This window comes from Kogia breviceps, chromosome 7 (genome assembly GCF_026419965.1).
Source record: "Kogia breviceps isolate mKogBre1 chromosome 7, mKogBre1 haplotype 1, whole genome shotgun sequence".
In the NCBI taxonomy this organism is placed as follows: Eukaryota; Metazoa; Chordata; class Mammalia; order Artiodactyla; family Physeteridae; genus Kogia; species Kogia breviceps.
The window spans coordinates 72,726,807-72,745,653 of NC_081316.1; the positions used below are offsets into that span (position 1 = coordinate 72,726,807).

At 38.4% G+C, this 18,847-nt stretch overlaps 1 protein-coding gene across 1 annotated transcript in view; it reads right to left on the reverse strand.

The window, feature by feature from the left end:
• ARHGAP42 (Rho GTPase activating protein 42) overlaps positions 1-18,847 on the reverse strand; it is a 289,337-nt gene that overhangs the window by 80,321 nt on the left and 190,169 nt on the right. Inside the window, exon 5 of the mRNA XM_059070720.2 lies at positions 4,724-4,825. Coding sequence (XP_058926703.1) covers positions 4,724-4,825 — 102 coding nt within the window. The remainder of the gene's footprint in view (positions 1-4,723; positions 4,826-18,847) is intronic.

The following is an 18,847-nucleotide window of genomic DNA, read 5'->3' on the forward strand; positions in this document are numbered from 1 at the left end:
CCTCCTGGAAAAAAAGAGTGTGTGTGTGTGTGTGTGTGTGTGTGTGTGTGTGTGTGTGTGTGTGTAGTGGGGCAAGAGAAGGATGTTACCAACCGTGTTATGTTCTTCTAGCATCCAACTAAATACAAAACCAGAATGAATATTCTATGATAGCTCAAGGGATTGAGGGCAACTAACAAGTATTAAATACTGAGCTAGGTTGTCAGGGAACATTAAAGCATAAACTCTAGAGGACTTTAAAATTATGATAAAGTTAACATTTTCTTGATGGTTTAAGCAATGTCTTATCTAAGGGTGGCCTCTCATATTCACCAAGAACCTGATAACCCTTTAGAGACTCTAAAAACTACCCTTGATTTTGAGGCAGTTGATTTTTTTTAAATTAATTTTTATTGGAGTATAGTTGCTTTACAATGTGGTGTTAGCTTCTACTGCACAGCCAAGTGAATCAGCCATACATACACATATATCCCCTCTCTTTGGGATTTTCCTCCCATTTAGGTCACCACAGTGCATTAAGTAGAGTTCCCTGTGCCATACAGTATGATCCCCTCAGTTGTCTATTTTATATATAGTATCAACAGTGCATATGTGTCAGTCCCAACCTCCCAATTCCTCCCACCCTGCCCTTTTCTCCCTTGGAATCCATAAGTTTATTCTCTACATCTGTGTCTCCATTTCTGCTTCGCAAATAAGGTAATCTATACCATTTTTCTAGATTCCACAGATATGCGTTAATATATAATATTTTTCTCTTTCTGACTTACTTCATTCTGAATGACACTCTCTAGGTCCATTCACATCTCTACAAATGACCCAGTTTTGTTCCTTTTTATGACTGAGTAATATTCCATCGTATATATGTACCACAACTTCCTTATCCATTCCTCTCTTAATGGACATTTAGATGGCTTCCATGTCCTGGCTATTGTAAATAGTGCTGCTATGAACACTGGGGTGCATGTGTCTTTTTGAATTATGGTTTTCTCTGGGTATATGCCCAGCAGTGGGATTGTTGGGTCATAAGGTAGTTCTACTTTTAGTTTTTTGAGGAATGTCCATACTGTTTTCCATAGTGGCTGTATCAATTTACATTCCCACCAAGAGTGCAAGAGGGTTCCCTTTTCTCCACACCCTCTCCAGCATTTACTGTTTGTAGATTTTTCGATGATGGCCATTCTTACTGGTGTGAGGTGATACCTCATTGTAGTTTTGATTTGCATTTTGGTCATCATTAGTGATGTAGAGCATCTTTTCATGTGCCTCTTGGCCATCTGTTTGTCTTCTTTGGACGAATGTCTATTTAGGTCTTCCACCCGTTTTCTGATTGGGTTTTTTGTTTTCTTGATATTGAGCTGCATGAGCTGTTTGTATATTTTGGATATTAATTCTTTTTTTTTTTAGCATCTTCATTGGAGTATAATTGCTTTACAATGGTGTGTTAGTTTCTGCTTTCTAACAAAGTGAATCAGCTATACATATACATATATCCCCATATCTCCTCCCTCTTGTGCCTCCCTCCCACCCCCCCATCCCACCCCTCTAGGTGGTCACAAAGCACAAAGCTGAGCTCCCTGTGCTATGTGGCTTATCCCCACTAGCTACCTATTTTACATTTGGTTGTGTATATATGTCAATGCTACTCTCTAACTTCGTCCTAGCTTAGCCTTCCCCATCCCCCTCTCCTCAAGTCCATTCTCTACATCTGTGTCTTTATTCCTGCCCTGCCCCTAGGTTCTTCAGAACCATTTTTTTTTTAGATTCCATATATATGTGTTAGCATACAGTATTTGTTTTTCTCTTTCTGACTTACTTCACTCTGTATGACAGACTCTAGGTCCATCCACCTCACTACAAATAACTCCATTTTGTTTCTTTTTATGGCTGAGTAATATTCCATTGTATATACATGTCACATCTTCTTTATCCATTCATCTGTTGATGGACACTTAGGTTGCTTACATGTCCTGGCTATTGTAAATAGAGCTGCAATGAACATTGTGGTACATGACTCTTTTTGAATTATGGTTTTCTCAAGGTATATGCCCAGTAGTGGGATTGCTGGGTCGTATGGTAGTTCTATTTTTAGTCTTTTAAGGAACCTCCATACTGTTCTCCATAGTGGCTGTATCAGTTTACATTCCTACCAACAGTGCAAGAGGGTTCCCTTTTCTCCACACCCTCTCCAGCATTTATTGTTTATAGATTCTTTGATGATGGCCATTCTGACTGGTGTGAGGTGATACCTCATTGTAGTTTTGATTTACATTTCTCTAATGATTAGTAGTGATGTTAGCATTCTTTCATGTGTTTGTTGGCAATCTGTGTATCTTCTTTGGAGAAGTGTCTATTTAGGTCTTCTACCCATTTTTGGATTGGGTTGTTTGTTTTTTGATAATGAGTTGCATGAGCTGCTCATACATTTTGGAAATTAATCCTCTGTGAGTTGCTTCATTTGCAAATATTTTCTCCCATTCTGAGGGTTGTCTCTTCATCTTGTTTATGGTTTCCTTTGCTTTGCAAAAGCCTTTAAGTTTCATTAGGTCCCATTTGTTTATTTTTGTTTTTATTTTCATTACTCTAGGAGGTGGGTCAAAAAATCTTGCTGTGATTTATGTCAAAGAGTGTTCTGAGGCAGTTGATTTTTTAAATGGTACTTGGTCATGGCCTTTGGTACATGATGGTGACAATTAGGGGAGCCCTTTCTACTTCATCTACATACCGCATTCTCTCTTAGGTTTATTCTAATGCAATGTTTAAAGAGATATGTGAGCATTTAAGAAGTTTGGAATATGTGAACATAATATTAAATAATAACAACATAGTATTTCATAAGATTAAATATGTCCATGAAAATTAAAAATATAATTTTCCTTAATAACAGATTTTTCTCCATTTCACTTTAGCCCCAAAACCTTTCCATAGGCCCACAGCTGTATATTAAATTGTCTTATTTTAACAGCAGATGTTAAAAACAAGATATTCATTATAATGAACACATATTTAAATAACAAAACTTCCCAACATTAAACATTTTTAAGTGAAGAAATTCAATTCCCTCTAGGGGAACATAAGAGTATAGAAAAAAGGAATCAGAAGCAACCCTCCCACACCTTTTGGACTACTGTTCCACTGCATTTGAACTCTAACTCATCAAGCATGCTTTATAGCTGAATATGGAGGTCAGGGAAAGAAGAGTAGGAATACGGAGGGCAGAGGACCAGACTGTACTTGAAAAATGGTTCAGGAAGGGAGGTGGCTTTGCTAGAGGATCAGGAGGAGGCATTTGAAAGAGGTTCCCCACCACAGTCCCTAGAAGTACAGAGAGGAGAGGAAAAAGAGATGAAAGGAGGCTCAGCACAGTACAAGATTCCCTATGAAGGGCTGGAGAGCAGTGATGAGCTGTAGGGGAACTAGCTCAACAATTCCCAGCTCAGCTCTGAGAAACACCACTGTACACTGGGGAAATGATGGATGGTGTGTCAAGATTTGGTTGCTGCCAAGATGAAAGCCAAGAGAGCCTTTTTTTTGTTTTTGTTTTTGTTTTTGTTTTTGTTTTTGTTTTTGTTTGCTGTATGCAGGCCTCTCACTGTTGTGGCCTCTCCCATTGCGGAGCACAGGCTCTGGACACGCAGGCTCAGAGGCCATGGCTCACGGGCCCAGCCGCTCTGCGGCATGTGGGATCTTCCCAGACTGAGGCACGAACCCGTGTCCCCTGCATTGGCAGGCGGACTCTCAACCACTGCGCCACCAGGGAAGCCCCAAGAGAGCCTTTTTTTAAAAAAACATATCCCATCACTATTCCTCAGTAAAAGGACTATTCGATTTGACTAATTATAGTTGAAACACTACCAATGAGAATAAATTTTCAGAAAAAAGGAAGAAATGGATTCCTTATATGCATACATTGTACATGTTACTATATGCATATAAGGAATGTTGACTGTTGACTTGTTCTTTCAGAAAATTGACATAAAATAATGGAGATTTTAAAACATGTAGTTGTATATGTATCTTTTTTCCCCTTAATGCTGATGAAACACCTTAAAAACAGATATTTTTAACTTAATATAAATGCTATAACATGAATTTGACAGGTCCTGCTATTTAAAATATGCCCAGGGCTTCCCTGGTGGCACAGTGGTTGAGAATCTGCCTGCTAATGCAGGGGACACGGGTTCGAGCCCTGGTCTGGGAATATCCCACATGACACGGAACAACTAGGCCCGTGAGCCACAACTACTGAGCCTGCGTGCCTGGAGCCTGTGATCCGCAACAGGAGATGCTGCGATAGTGAAAGGCCCGCGCAGCACGATGAAGAGTGGCCCCCCGCTTGCCACAACTAGAGAAAGCCCTCGCACAGAAACGAAGACCCAACACAGCCAAAAGTAAATAAATAAATTTTGTAAATAAATAAATAAATAAATAAAATAAATAAAATATGCCCAACAAGAAGAAAAAGTAATAGCCTTGTTTCACTCTTTCTCATTATTGAAGGAAAAACTAATCTTTCTCTTAGAACTGTTAACATTAAATATCACAAGGCACGTAAAATGCTCGGCACAGTGCCTGTTGGTAGTTAAGTGCTCAATTAACTTAAATATTTTTGTCATCATTATTTTATTAAAGAGGAGCAGATTCTGAGATAATGACTACTTTTCAAAATTTGGACTTCATATGACAATGCTAATGCCCTTTCCACATTTCATTTGGAAAAACTTACCTCTTGCAAATGAGACTCTTTTTTCTTTGCAGACAAATTTAAATGCTTGTCAAGAATAGAATAGTATTTTTCACTCTCCTTGTCAAATTTCTTCTTTCCATCCTAGGAGATCACAAAAACAACAAAACATTCAAATTAGAGAACCAAGAAAACCTTGATTTCTACCATCCCATCAAACATCCACTGAAATTATTTAATAAAGATTTAGTGAGCTTCAACTATGTGCAAAACTTGATGAAGTAGAGTAGGAAGAAGGATTTGAAACAAAATCATTTGAGTATGTATTCTGCTCTCAAAGAAGTTCATGGAACTATAGTATGGAGGGGGCAGGCTGCCTACAGTAGAATCCCTTTGAACACTTTATAGCTGATACTCAACAAGAAATTCTGACCTGGGATAGGACCAAGAGAAAAGATCTCTTTTAGGCTTTTTAGTGATTCAGATGAGTTAATATACAACCAGTTTAGAGAACCACTTTCACACTCTTCTCAAGGAATCATAATATTTCCAAGCCACAAAAAAGATGCCTCTTACTGAGCTCTGCCCACCAGAGCAACAGTCAGCTCTACCCACCACCAGTCCCTCCCATCAGAAAACTTACACAAGCCTCTTAGATAGCCTCATCAACAGAGGGCAGACAGCAGAAGCAAGAAGAACTACAATCCTGCAGCCTGTGGAACAAAAACCACATTCACAGAAAGATAGACAAGATGAAAAGGCAGAGGGCTATGTATCAGATGAAGGAACATGATAAAACCCTAGAAAAACAGCTAACTGAAGTGGAGATAGGCAACCTTCCAGAAAAAGAATTCAGAATAATGATAGTGAAGATGATCCAGGACCTTGGAAAAAGAATGGAGGCAAAGATCGAGAAGATGTAAGAAATGTTTAACAAACATCTAGACGAATTAAAGAACAAACAAACAGAGATGAACAATACAATAACTGAAATGATAACTACACTAGAAGGAATCAATAGCAGAATAACTGAGGCAGAAGAACAGATAAGTGACCTGGAAGACAGAATGGTGGAATTCACTGCTGCTGAAGAGAATAAAGAAAAAAAGAATGAAAAGAAATGAAGACAGCCTAAGAGACCTCTGAGACAACATTAAACGCAACAAGATTCACATTATAGTGGTCCCAGAAGGAGAAGAGAGAGAGAAAGGACCAGAGAAAATATTTGAAGAGATTATAGTCGAAAACTTCCATAATATGGGAAAGGAAATAGCCACCCAGGTCCAGGAAGCACAGAGAGTCCCATACAGGATAAACCCAAGGAGAAACATGCCAAGACACATAGTAATCAAATGGGCAAAAATTAAACACAAAGAAAAATTAGTGAAAGCAGCAAGGGGAAAAGGAACTCCCATAAGGTTAACAGGTGATTTCTCAGCAGAAACTCTACAAGCCAGAAGGGAGTGGCTTGACATATTTAAAGTGATGAAAGGGAAGAACCTACAATGAAGATTACTCTACCTGGCAAGGATCTCATTCAGATTCGAAGGAGAAATCAAAAGCTTTACAGACAAGCAAAAGCTAAGAGAATTCAGCACCACCAAACCAGCTCCACAACAAATGCCAAAGGAACTTCTCTAAGTAGGAAACACAAGAGAAGAAAAGGACCTACAAAAACAAATGCAAAACAATTAAGAAAATGGTCATGGGAACATACATATCGATAATTACCTTAAACATGAATGGATTAAATGCTCCAACCAAAAGACACAGGCTTGCTGAATGGATACAAAACCAAGACCCATATATATGCTGTCTACAAGAGACCCACTTCAGACCTAGGGACGCATACAGACTAAAAGTGAGGGGATGGAAAAAGATATTCCATGCAAATGGAAATCAAAAGAAAGCTGGAGTAGCTATACTCATATCAGATAAAATAGACTTGAAAATAAAGAATGTTACAAGAGACAATGAAGGACACTACATAATTATCAAGGGATCAATCCAAGAAGAAGATATAACAATTATAAATATATATGCACCCAACATAGAAGCACCACAATACATAAGGCAACTGCAAACAGCTATAAAAGAGGAAATCGACAGTAACACAATAATAGTGGGGGACTTTAACACCTCACTTACACCAATGGACAGATCATCAAAAATAAAAATAAATAAGGAAACAGAGGCTTTAAATGACACAATAGACCAGATAGATTTAATTGATATTTATAGGACATTCCACCCAAAAACAGCAGATTACACTTTCTTCTCAAGTGTGCACGGAACATTCTCCAGGATAGATCACATCTTGGGTCACAAATCAAGCCTCAGTAAATTTAAGAAAACTGAAATCATATCAAGCATCTTTTCTGACCACAATACTATGAGATTAGAAATGAATTACAGGGAAAAAAATGTAAAAAACACAAACACATGGAGGCTAAACAATACATTACTAAATAACCAAGAGATCACTGAAGAAATCAAAGAGGAAATTTAAAAATACCTAGAGACAAATGACAATGAAAACACAATGATCCAAAACCTATGGGATTCAGCAAAAGCAGTTCTAAGAGGGAAGTTTATACCTATACAAGCCTACCTCAAGAAAAAAGAAACATCTCAACTAAACAATCTAACCTTACACCTAAAGGAACTAGTGAAGGAAGAACAAACAAAACCCAATGTTAGAAGAAGGAAAGAAATCATAAAGATCAGAGCACAAATAAATGAAATAGAAACAAAGAAAACAATAGGAAAGATCAATAAAACTAAACGCTGGTTCTTTGAGAAGATAAAATTGATAAACCATTAGCCAGACTCATGAAGAAAAAGAGGGAGAGGACGCAAATCAATAAAATTAGAAATGAAAAAGGAGAAGTTACAACAGACATAGCAGAAATACAAAGCATCCTAAGAGACTACTAAAAGCAACTGTATGCCAATAAAATGGACAACCTGGAAGAAATGGACAAATTCTTAGAAAGGTATAACCTTCCAAGACTGAACCAGGAAGAAATAGAAAATATGAACAGACCAATCACAAGTAATGAAATTCAAAATGGGATTAAAAATCTTCCAACAAACAAAAGTCCAGGACCACATGGCTTCACAGGAGAATTCTATCAAACATTTAGAGAAGAGCTAACACCCATCCTTCTCAAACTCTTCCAAAAAATTGCAAAGGAAGTAGCACTCCCAAACTCATTCTATGAGGCCACCATCGGCTGATACCAAAATGAGACAAAGATACTACAAAAAAAGAAAATTACAGACCAATATCACTGATGAATATAGATGCAAAAATCCTCAACAAAATACTAGCAAACAGAATCCAACAACACATTAAAAGGATCATACACCATGATGAAGTGGGATTTATCCTAGGGATGCAAGGATTCTTCAATATACGCAAATCAATCAATGTGATACACCATATTAACAAATTGAAGAAAAAAAAACATATGATCATCTCAACAGATGCAGAAAAAGCTTTTGACAAAATTCAACACCCATTTATGATAAAAACTCTCCAGAAAGTGGGCATAGAGGGAACCTACCTCAACATAATAAAGGCCATATATGACAAACCCACAGCAAACATCATTCTCAATGGTGAAAAACTAAAAGCACTTCCTTTAAGATCAGGAAGAAGACAAGGATGTCCACTCTCACCACTATTATTCAACATAGTTTTGTAAGTCCTAGCCACAGCAATCAGAGAAGAAAAAGAAATAAAAGGAATCCAAACTGGAAAAGAAGAAGTGAAAGTGTCACTGTTTGCAGATGACATGATACTATACATAGAGAATCCTAAAAATGCCACCAGAAAACTACTAGAGTTAATTAATGAATTTGGTAAGGTTGCAGGATACAAAATTAATGCACAGAAATCTCTGGCATTCCTACACACAAATAACAAAAAATCAGAAAGAGAAATTAAGGAAACAATCCCATTTATCATTGCAACAAAAAGAATAAAATACCTAGGGAGACAAAAGACATGTATGCAGAAAACTATAAGACGCTGATGAAAGAAATTAAAGATGATACCAACAGATGGAGAGATGTTCTTGGATTGTAAGAATCAACATTGTGAAAATGACTATACCACCCAAAGCAATCTACAGATTCAATGCAATCCCTATCAAATTACCAATGGCATTTTTTACAGAACTAGAACAAAAAATCTTAAAATTTATATAGAGACACAAAAGACCCCGAATAGCCAAAGCAGTCTTGAGGGAAAAACATGGAGCTGGAGGAATTAGACTCTCTGACTTCAGACTATACTGCAAAGCTACAGTAATCAAGACAATATGGTACTGGCACAAAAACAGAAATATAGATCAATGGAACAAGATAGAAAGCCCAGAGATAAACCCACGCACCTATGGTCAACTAATCTATGACAAAGGAGGCAAGGACATACAATGGAGAAAAGACAGTCTCTTCAGTAAGTGGTGCTGGGAAAACTGGACAGCTATATGTAAAAGAATGAAATTAGAACACTCCCTAACACCATACACAAAAATAAATTCAAAATGGATTAGAGACCTAAATTTAAGACTGGACACTATAAAACTCTTAGAGGAAAACATAGGAAGAACACTCTTTGACATAAATCACAGCAAGATCTTTTTTGGATCCACCTCCTAGAGTAATGGAAATTAAAACAAAAATCAACAAATGGGACCTAATGAAACTTAAAAGCTTTTGCACAGCAAAGGAAACCATAAATAAGACGAAAAGACAACCTCAGAATGGGAGAAAATATTTGCAAACGAAGCAACGAACAAAGGATTAACCTCCAAAATATATAAACAGCTCATGCAGCTCAATATTAAAGAAACAAACAACCCAATCCAAAAATGGGCAAAAGACCTAAATAGACATTTCTCCAAAGAAGACATACAGATGGACCAGAAGCACATGAAAAGCTGCTCAACATCACTAATGATTAGAGAAATGCAAATCAAAACTACAATGAGGTATCACCTCACATTAGTTAGAATGGGCATCATCAGAAAATCTACAAACAACAAATGCTGGAGAGGGCGTGGAGCAAAGGGAACCCTCTTGCACTGTTGGTGGGAATGTAAATTGATACAGCCATTATGGAGAACAGTATGGAGGTTCCTTAAAAAACTAAAAATAGGGCTTCCCTGGTGGTGCAGTGGTTGAGAGTCTGCCTGCCGATGCAGGGGATACGGGCTCGTGCCCCGGTCCGGGAAGATCCCACATGCTGCAGAGCAGCTAGGCACATGAGCCATGGCTGTTGAGCCTGCGCGTCCGGAGCCTGTGCTCCGCAGCAGGAGAGGCCACAACAGTGAGAGGCCCATGTACCGCAACAACAACAAAAAAAACTAAAAATAGAATTACCATATGATCCAGCAATCCCACTACTGGGCATATACCCAGAGAAAACCATAATTCAAAAAGACACATGCACCCCATGTTCACTGCAGCACTATTTACAATAGCCAGGTCAAGGAAGCAACCTAAATGCCCATTGACAGATGAATGGATAAAGAAGTTGAGGTAAATATATACAATGGAATATTACTCAGCCATAAAAAGGAATGAAATTGAGTAATTTGTTGAGATGTGGATGGATCTAGAGACTGTCATACAGAGTGAAGTAAGTCAGAAAGAGAAAAACAAGTATCGTATATTAACGCATGTATGCAGAACTTAGAAAAATGGTACAGATGAACCGGTTTGTAGGGTAGAAGTTGAGACACAAATGTAGAGAACAAACGTATGGACACCAAGGGAGGAAAACCACGGGGGGATGGGGATGGTGGTGTGCTGAATTGGGTGATTGAGATTGACATGTATACACTGATGTGTATAAAATTGATGACTAATAAGAACCTGCTGTATAAAAAAATAAATTAAATACTATATATTTTTTAAAAAGATGCCTGATATATCAAACAACTCATTTTTGACAAGAAGGAAAATAGACCTTCAAAAGCTGGTAGCGTGAAATAATTAGAACAGTTCAGTTAAGTCAAAAGGATTAGCAACATCTGTGTCATATACTCAACAGAACTCTAATAGCTGAGCTTTGCATATCCCTAAAATGACACTGTTCTGTAGGGGAGCTGTAACCGGGCTAGTCTTTTGTGGAGGAGGAGGATACTTTACCTTTCATCCTCTGGCATACTTTTATAGAAATTCAAATGGAATAAAATCTTAAAGAGAACAGGACATGCCTGGGTATATAATCTTCTTCAACTATAGATATGTTATCCTCCAGGTATGTCTTTTCCATTCGTGGGTCCATATGAAATAAATACTAGGTGATCACACTCATAAATTTTATTGGCTAAAGAAGTACTATTCTTTGCTTTTATTTCAGTGTCTCTTGAAGTGCAATAGCTGGACCACCTTAATCAGAGTCAAGTATTTTAAAGCCTATTAAAAATGTAGATTCTTATTTCCCTCATATAGGGATTCAGACATTGTTATTTTTAACAAGCTCTGTGATTATTATGCATAATGCTTTGCTTCATTATTTGCATATGTATTTGGAGGAGATTAATTTAAAATGATGGATGGATGGATGAGGAGAGGAGAGGAAGGGAGTTTGGGAGTAAGGGAAGAGGAAAGCAGAAGAGGGGCAGGCCTCTGACCGGTCTTTCTGAGGACACTGAGGGTGTCAGATCCAGGTTAATACATCCACAGAATTCCATTTTGATCCACTGGCGCTCTAAACTTTTTATCTCCTCAATTATATTTCCAGGAACCCATCATGATCTAGTTGCATAGATGGAACTTTAGAAACTTAACTGGTAAAATGGCATTAAATGGAAAGAGCAAGTAGGGTTCTGCTGTAAAGGTTCTAGTCACTTTTAGACCTTTGAAGAAGTACTGGTATGTCTGTGCATTACAGTATTATACCTGTAAATGACGAGGGGGGGAATCAACATCTTCAAAGCATTTTTATTATTTAAGGAGAAAATGTGGCTCTACTAGAAGAAACAAAGTTGAAAAATAAAAAGTGGCATTCCCATCCAAAAAAGGTCTTTTGAGGAACTCACACAACAAAATGTGCAGGAGAGAACCCAAAAGAAAGCAGAGAAGTCCAAGGTTCAGGATGGGAGGAGCTTGTCCTGTCCACGGTTGAAACAGATACCTGGGTGAACATTCCATCGTTTGCTCAGTGGATGTTACTCTTTAATCTGGCATTTCATGCCCACAACTGACCTGCCCAAGCAATTTCCCCAAAAGTCTCTCTCATTCGCCCTTTTGAGCTCCTAGTCTTTTTTCTCTGCAGACCACCTCCTCTCTGATACAAATGCTTACTTCTTCCAACATCCACATATTCAAGTTAGACCTACTCTTAGCATACAGCTTAAATAGACCTCATTCACATGTCCCCTGCATCAACTCTCTCTCCCTTTTGGATGCTCATATAGCTTTATATATGAGTTTCGAATGGTGTTCATGGCCTACATTGTAGCAGGGAAATTTATGTATGTATCCTCTCATCCTTAAAACTAAAAACGTGAGGGCTTCCCTGGTGGCTCAGTGGTTGAGAATCCGCCTGCCGATGCAGGGGACACGGGTTCGTGCCCCGGTCCGGGAAGATCCCACATGCTGCGGAGCGGCTGGGCCCGTGAGCCATGGCCGCTGAGCCTGGGCATCCGGAGCCTGTGCTCCGCAACGGGAGAGGCCACAATAGTGAGAGGCCCGCGTACCACATTACCAAAAAAAAAAAAAAAAAAAAAAAAAAAAAAAAAAAAACTAAAAACGTGAGAGACTGCTCAATACATATCTAATGAACAAGTGAAATTATTCCTCTTACAACACGGCACCACAGTCCCTCACAAACATTCCATTTGATCAAAAAACCAATATCCATGATATAAGGGACAATTCTGCACAAATGGCCTTAACTCAATCACAGTGATACATGAATACTGGGGGGCAACCAGCTGCCTTACAGTGTAGTACACAAAACTGACTCACTTTTTCATCTTACAATAGGGGGCTTAAAATTTCTCACTGTGCATAGAAGAAACTATTGGGGGAAAAGAGAACACAGCTGTGGTGACTACACTTGCATCTTTGTTTTTCAGTCAGTGTTTGATGGTGTTTGGGGAAATGTTAATTCCGTGCCAACACATCAGCATTCCTGGCAATACAAAAATCATTCCCAGAAGCACTTCCTGGACTCTTATTCAAACCTTGGCCCTTCATACCACCAGCCCAGGGAAAAGGATTTACTCAAAGGGTCCCATGATGTAGACAACAAAAACACACTCAGTTCTAGCATACAATTAAAGAGCTGAGTTGAAAGAGTAGGCTACATGAAGGACAACTATAATCTAAGGCAGCATGTTCTTGAAAGCCAAGAGCACTTCTTGCAACTCACATCTCCCCCCAAAAGCCGTGATTTACTGCTCATGTAAGTCAAGTCTTATTTGTCCTTAGTAACTTAATACTACACAGCTACCTCCTGTCTTTTGTGTTACTTGTTGTGGATATCAAGTGAAGAATTTTCTCTGAAACCAGTGCTGCAGAAGGAAGGGAAAATAACACACAAATCTTTACTAAACACTGTATGTGATGGATGTCTTCTTACTGTCATAGCATGATTCAAAAAAAGGGAGACTATGTCACAATGGTACAACATTTTCTATAAACCCACAGTAAGTGCATTTGAACTAGGTAATCATGTAAAATGAAATCATATATATGTGTAATATGTTTGTATGTGTGTATTATAAAATCTTTAAATATACCATCAAAAATGGCAAATTAATCTCCAAACCCAATTACAGTTGCAAAAGTGTAAGATAAGTTCAAGGTCTTCAATCAGTTTGTGTTCCAAACTACACTGTATTTACTCTGAGTACATGATCACATTATCACTTAGCTTCTAAGATTAGCAACTGTGGTCATGCCACACCTTCCCTGCATACCCTGAAGTAAAGAACAGGAAGAAAACTCCAAGTGTCAGTCTTACTCCTAAAGTTGTTGTATATGACAAAAAAGTCAAATATTCATACAAACTATAGGTCTCTCACATAAATAAAACTGTTGAATTATACACAACTGTTAAAATCAAGGCCTAATCAATGTCTTGCATTGACCACAAGAGGGCACCAAAGGTGAAAAATAGACTCTACCACAACATTTAGAAAATCACAAAGAGAAATTCTCAAAGCTTTATCTAATTGCGTTTTTTTCTATAAAAGACTAACGTAAAGCTTTGTTTAAACAGCTGTCTTAGCAACCTTTATTTTAATGTTACCATGATCAAAAATTCTTTAAATAAAGGAAATAAAAAAGTATTTTCTATACTCCTTTTTTTTAAATGGAGCACATATTTAGGATTTATGCTTCTGAATTTTATGACAACGTTAAGGTTATAATTGCCACTCAGGATATTGCAAAATTTCCCATGCAACTATTTAAGTCAACATGTTAGCATAACCATCAGCTAAATAAGCATTATACATATATTTTGAAAATCCTTTGAGTGAATGCACAGTAGTAGAAATAGTAATATGAAGAGTAATAACAAATACTGATAGCTAAATTTCTATTCCAGAAAACTGTGTTAATTCTTATAAACTGGCTCCATGCTAGGCATTGAGAGGAAAAGATATAGCCCTAACTACCAATCCCGTCTAGACTTCCTTCTCCTCTGATAGTGGGACTTCCTCACTGCTCAGAACAGCAGCCTAGGGTGACACTACCATTTCTAAGTCTGAGAAGGGCCAGATGCTTAGATATTCCACCCACTTGTTACCCACACAGGAGTTTCCTGAGGTCCAAGAGATGCCTGGTATCCAGAAACCCAGGTTGTTGAGAACCTAGTATAGCTTTCACAGCAATGTCCCGCCTCTGGGTGACTTCACCCAACCATTCCCAGTCTCCCAAGCCATTCCCCACAAGTCCCTCCTCCTCAATCTGCTGAAATACAGACATTCCAAAGGGCTCCTTCCTGGGTAGTTGCACCAGCACAATCCATTATATCTGCCCCATTCCAATTATCTCACCACTACCACGTCCAGGTGATCAGACTCATAGGAGCCAAAGGTTTCATATTTGCCTTTATAATGAACTCTTACAAATTGGAAAGACAGAAAAACAAACAGATAAAAATATATGTGAAGGATATGAAGGAATAACACAGAAGAAGAAAGCCAAAAGAACCAAAAGCCATATAAAGAACTTTTCAAACTCATTAGTACTTAAGAGAAAAGCAAATTAAAATATTAAGATATCATATTATATCTATCAGCTATTGATTGGCAAGAGTTAGAAAGCTGAATAACACTACACGTTGGGTGAATGTGGAGACACAGGAACACTTCTATATGGTGGGATTGTAGAGAAGTACAGCCTTTCCAAAGAGAAATTCAACATTTCTAAGTGGCATATATGTGTGCCCTAAAACCAGCTTCTGGGTGTACACCCCAAAAAGATCCTCACAGAAAAGTCCATAAGGAAACACAAATGAGGATCTGTGAAAACGGGAAGATAGCCAGGGTATTTATTGGTGGACATAAATGAATTAGAAGCATACCATGAAGTGGTAGGCATGAAGTAAATATTACATGTGGATGGATCTTAAAACACAATTCTGAGTGAAAACCACAAAGCACAAAATAGATAAATAACACAAAATCATTTATGTAAAGAGCCATGCATAGAAAAATAATACCAATTTTGTTAAGAACAGAAGACAAAAATATACACATTGAACTTATGAGAATGGTTGCTATATAAATATGAAAATGTGAATGAGGTATAAGTAAATGAATAAAACAAGAGAGCTATGAACTAAAAAAGAAAATAGATGAGAAAGGATAAGAAAAATTAGAAGCTTAATCAGGAAACCCAACATCTGACCAACAGAACTACTGAAAGAAAAAATGGAGGGAGGGAATGACCAAAAAAATAATTCATGAAAATTCCAGAACTGATAAAAAAGTATCCATATTGAAATGACACAGTATATACAAGGCACAATAAATGAGACAATATTACAAAACCATGAATAAAAATCAAAGCCTAGGGCTTCCCCGGTGGCTCAGTGGTTGAGAGTCCGCCTGCCGATGCGGGGGACGCGTGTTCGTGCCCCGGTGCGGGAGGATCCCACGTGCCGCGGAGCGGCTGGGCCTGTGAGCCATGGCCGCTGGGTCTGCGCGTCCGGAGCCTGTGCTTCACAACGGGAGAGGCCAAAACAGCGAGAGGCCCGCATACCACAAAAACAAAAACAAACAACAACAACAAAAAATCAAAGCCTAAAAACAGAGGTCAAATAAAAATCATCAGAAATCAATAATGAATCCACAGCAACATCACAGGAAGCTGTAAAACAAAGGTGCAGTGCCTTCAAAATTCTCAGGAATAATGAATTCCGACCTAGATTTCTATATCCAAATTGTCCATCTAGATTGAGGGTAGAATAAAAATATTTACAAACACACAAGGTCTCAAAAGTTTTACTGTACTATTGTACTGTACATTCTTCTCAAGCTCGCATGGAAAGTTCACCAACACAGACTACATTCTGGGCCATAAAACACACCTTAGCAAATTGTAAAGAATAGAAATCATTCTCAGAGCACAGTGGAATTAAGTTGGAAATCAACAACATAAAGATAGCTGGAAAATCACAAAATACTTAGAGATTAAACAACACACTTCTAAATGACACATAGGTTAAAGAGGAAATCTGAAGAGAGATTTAAAACATTTTAAACTAAATGAAAATTAAACATTAAGATTTCTGGGATGCAGCAAAATCAATGCTTATAGGGAAAATTATAGCACTGAAAAACATTAAAGGGAATAAACGGATGAAATGGGGAAAATGGGAAGAAAGAAGATGACAGAAGGAGCAGGAAGCAGAGGAGGTACTTATAATGCTACTTTAGACTTTAGGAGAGATAGAGAATGCTACCGAACGTTTTCGATGATTTTTGATTGTTAATCAATCCTCTTGTGGACTGTGTAAAGACAGAAGATTGCGATCAGGAGGGTTGATGGGCTCTGGCATGACATCATGGATAAACCTAAAGTTACACAACTCTGCACACTCCAGGCAGGATGTTTGGAAAATTACCCTGAGTGAGTTTAGGGATTTCCTAATTAAAAGTAATCTAAAGCTCTTCTTCATGCCCGGCATTCAAATTTCTCTTCTTCTTGGATGACAGACGACTCGGAGAATGAAACAAAAATCTCAGTCACAAAATTCAAAAACTATTGATAACGTGGAAGGAGAACAAACACGGGGACAAAAGAATGACACCATGACAGAGAATGCTCATGATAAGTACTGCATCTGACTGAGACCGAGAGAGGTGTTTTTCCTTAACTCCCAAAGTGAAAGCCACAGCAAGTGGAAATTAATTTTTCATATTATATTAATATCACACTTTTTAAAATCCAAAGTTCCTAGAAAACAGAGCCTGAGGCAAAGTTTGCCTGCTACAACTAGCATACAACCTTGTAGAGCAAGAGTAGAGAAAAAGGGAACAGACAGGAAAGGAGGATAGAAAATACAAGTGTTCATTACTGAATGAACCGCAGAAACAGGAGGGAAATCAGCCAGTTGCTCAGGCTATATGGTACATCTCCATTCAGGTTTTACAAAACTAACACACCTCAGGACATTTCCAATGGGTAAGCAAGGATTTATCTGCCAGTTTCTCCCATAAGTGGTCAACATTTGCTCCATGGGACAGGAACTTTCCTGAGTTCTTTCAGATTGTCATCTGGCCCTCCAGCAGTTGTGGGAGAGGCCAGAGCCCAGGGTCCACCCTCGTACTCTATCAAGAGTCCATATGTGATGAGGAACAGCCAATGAGCCACTGAGCCTGTGCACCACAGCTGCTGCAACTACCACTGCAGCAGGGTGATGGGGGCCTGGCTGGAGCCAGGCCCTGATCATGTGTGAGGAATAAGAAGTGACAATCCTAAGCCACAGTTATCTTCTGAGCAAACCCTGAGGGCCTGGGAAGGGCATAAACTGGGCCTAATACCAATACACACATTCCTGAGATACGGATTTAAGATTTTATCTTGCTGAGTTTGCTATCTCTATGATTTTTGATAATAAAAGTATAACATTTTCAAGTGATCTGCAGACTCATGCACAACCTTGTTCTCTTGAGCCGATTTTGTACATTCAATATCATAGGGCTTTCAAGAAGATCACGTTTATAAATAGGAAATAAATAATGTGTTATCATGGTTTCCATATTATACAGTGGAAAAATGAGGTTCATGGAAATTGACTATAGGCCACTCAACCAGCAAAAGGGTGGAGTCCAGACTAAAACACAAGACATTCCTCGACGTCAGCATAAATAGCACAACTGCTTCGTTTTAACATTTTAAAGGAAAATGACCCCCATCCTCCAAAGGGTTGAAGTGCCTTGGTCAATATCAAAGAATTAGGAACACGAGCCAAAGCTTGGAACAGCTCTCTCCTGTGTATAAGCTCATGGAATTCTTTATTTCTACTGCTTTTATCAAAAGCCTTTTTTGGCAGAGTGCCATCCTTTTCCACAGTAATAGAACTCCTAAATTGTAGCAGGGCACACAGCCACCAAGAATAAAGAATATATTTCCCAATCTCCAAGCAAGGAGATGTGTCACGTGAATAAGTTTTGTTCACAGAATATGCGCAGAAGCATTGGGGGGCCAGCTTCCAGAAGCCTTCCAAAAATGTCTGGTGCTCCTCCTTCAACCTCTTCTCCCACAAGGGAAGAGCATGCTCTGATCTTGTACTGCAGAATGCCCTTTCTGCTCAATTCCTCTGCCCTTCCTTCCTTCCTTGACTTTCAACATTAGGTTAACCTCAGAGGTTAACCTCTCTTTACAAGAACAAGTTATCATTGCAGGTATTTCTGTCTAAAGTCTAATTTCTACAGACAGACTGAAGGGCTTCCCAGGATAAAGATGACAGGAAAGAGAAGGAGAGAGAGAGAGAGAGATTGATTTTGATTGATTCAGCCCAACATGTTAATAGTGTGGAGGATGAGAAATCTTGGACTAGACTGTAAGCTAACATGGTATTTCCCACATGAAAAAAGGCTCAATGTGTAACTGCTGAATGAATGAATTATAATCAGCCAATTCTGTAAACACTGTCACACAGTCATAGCTATTCTCTGGATTTTA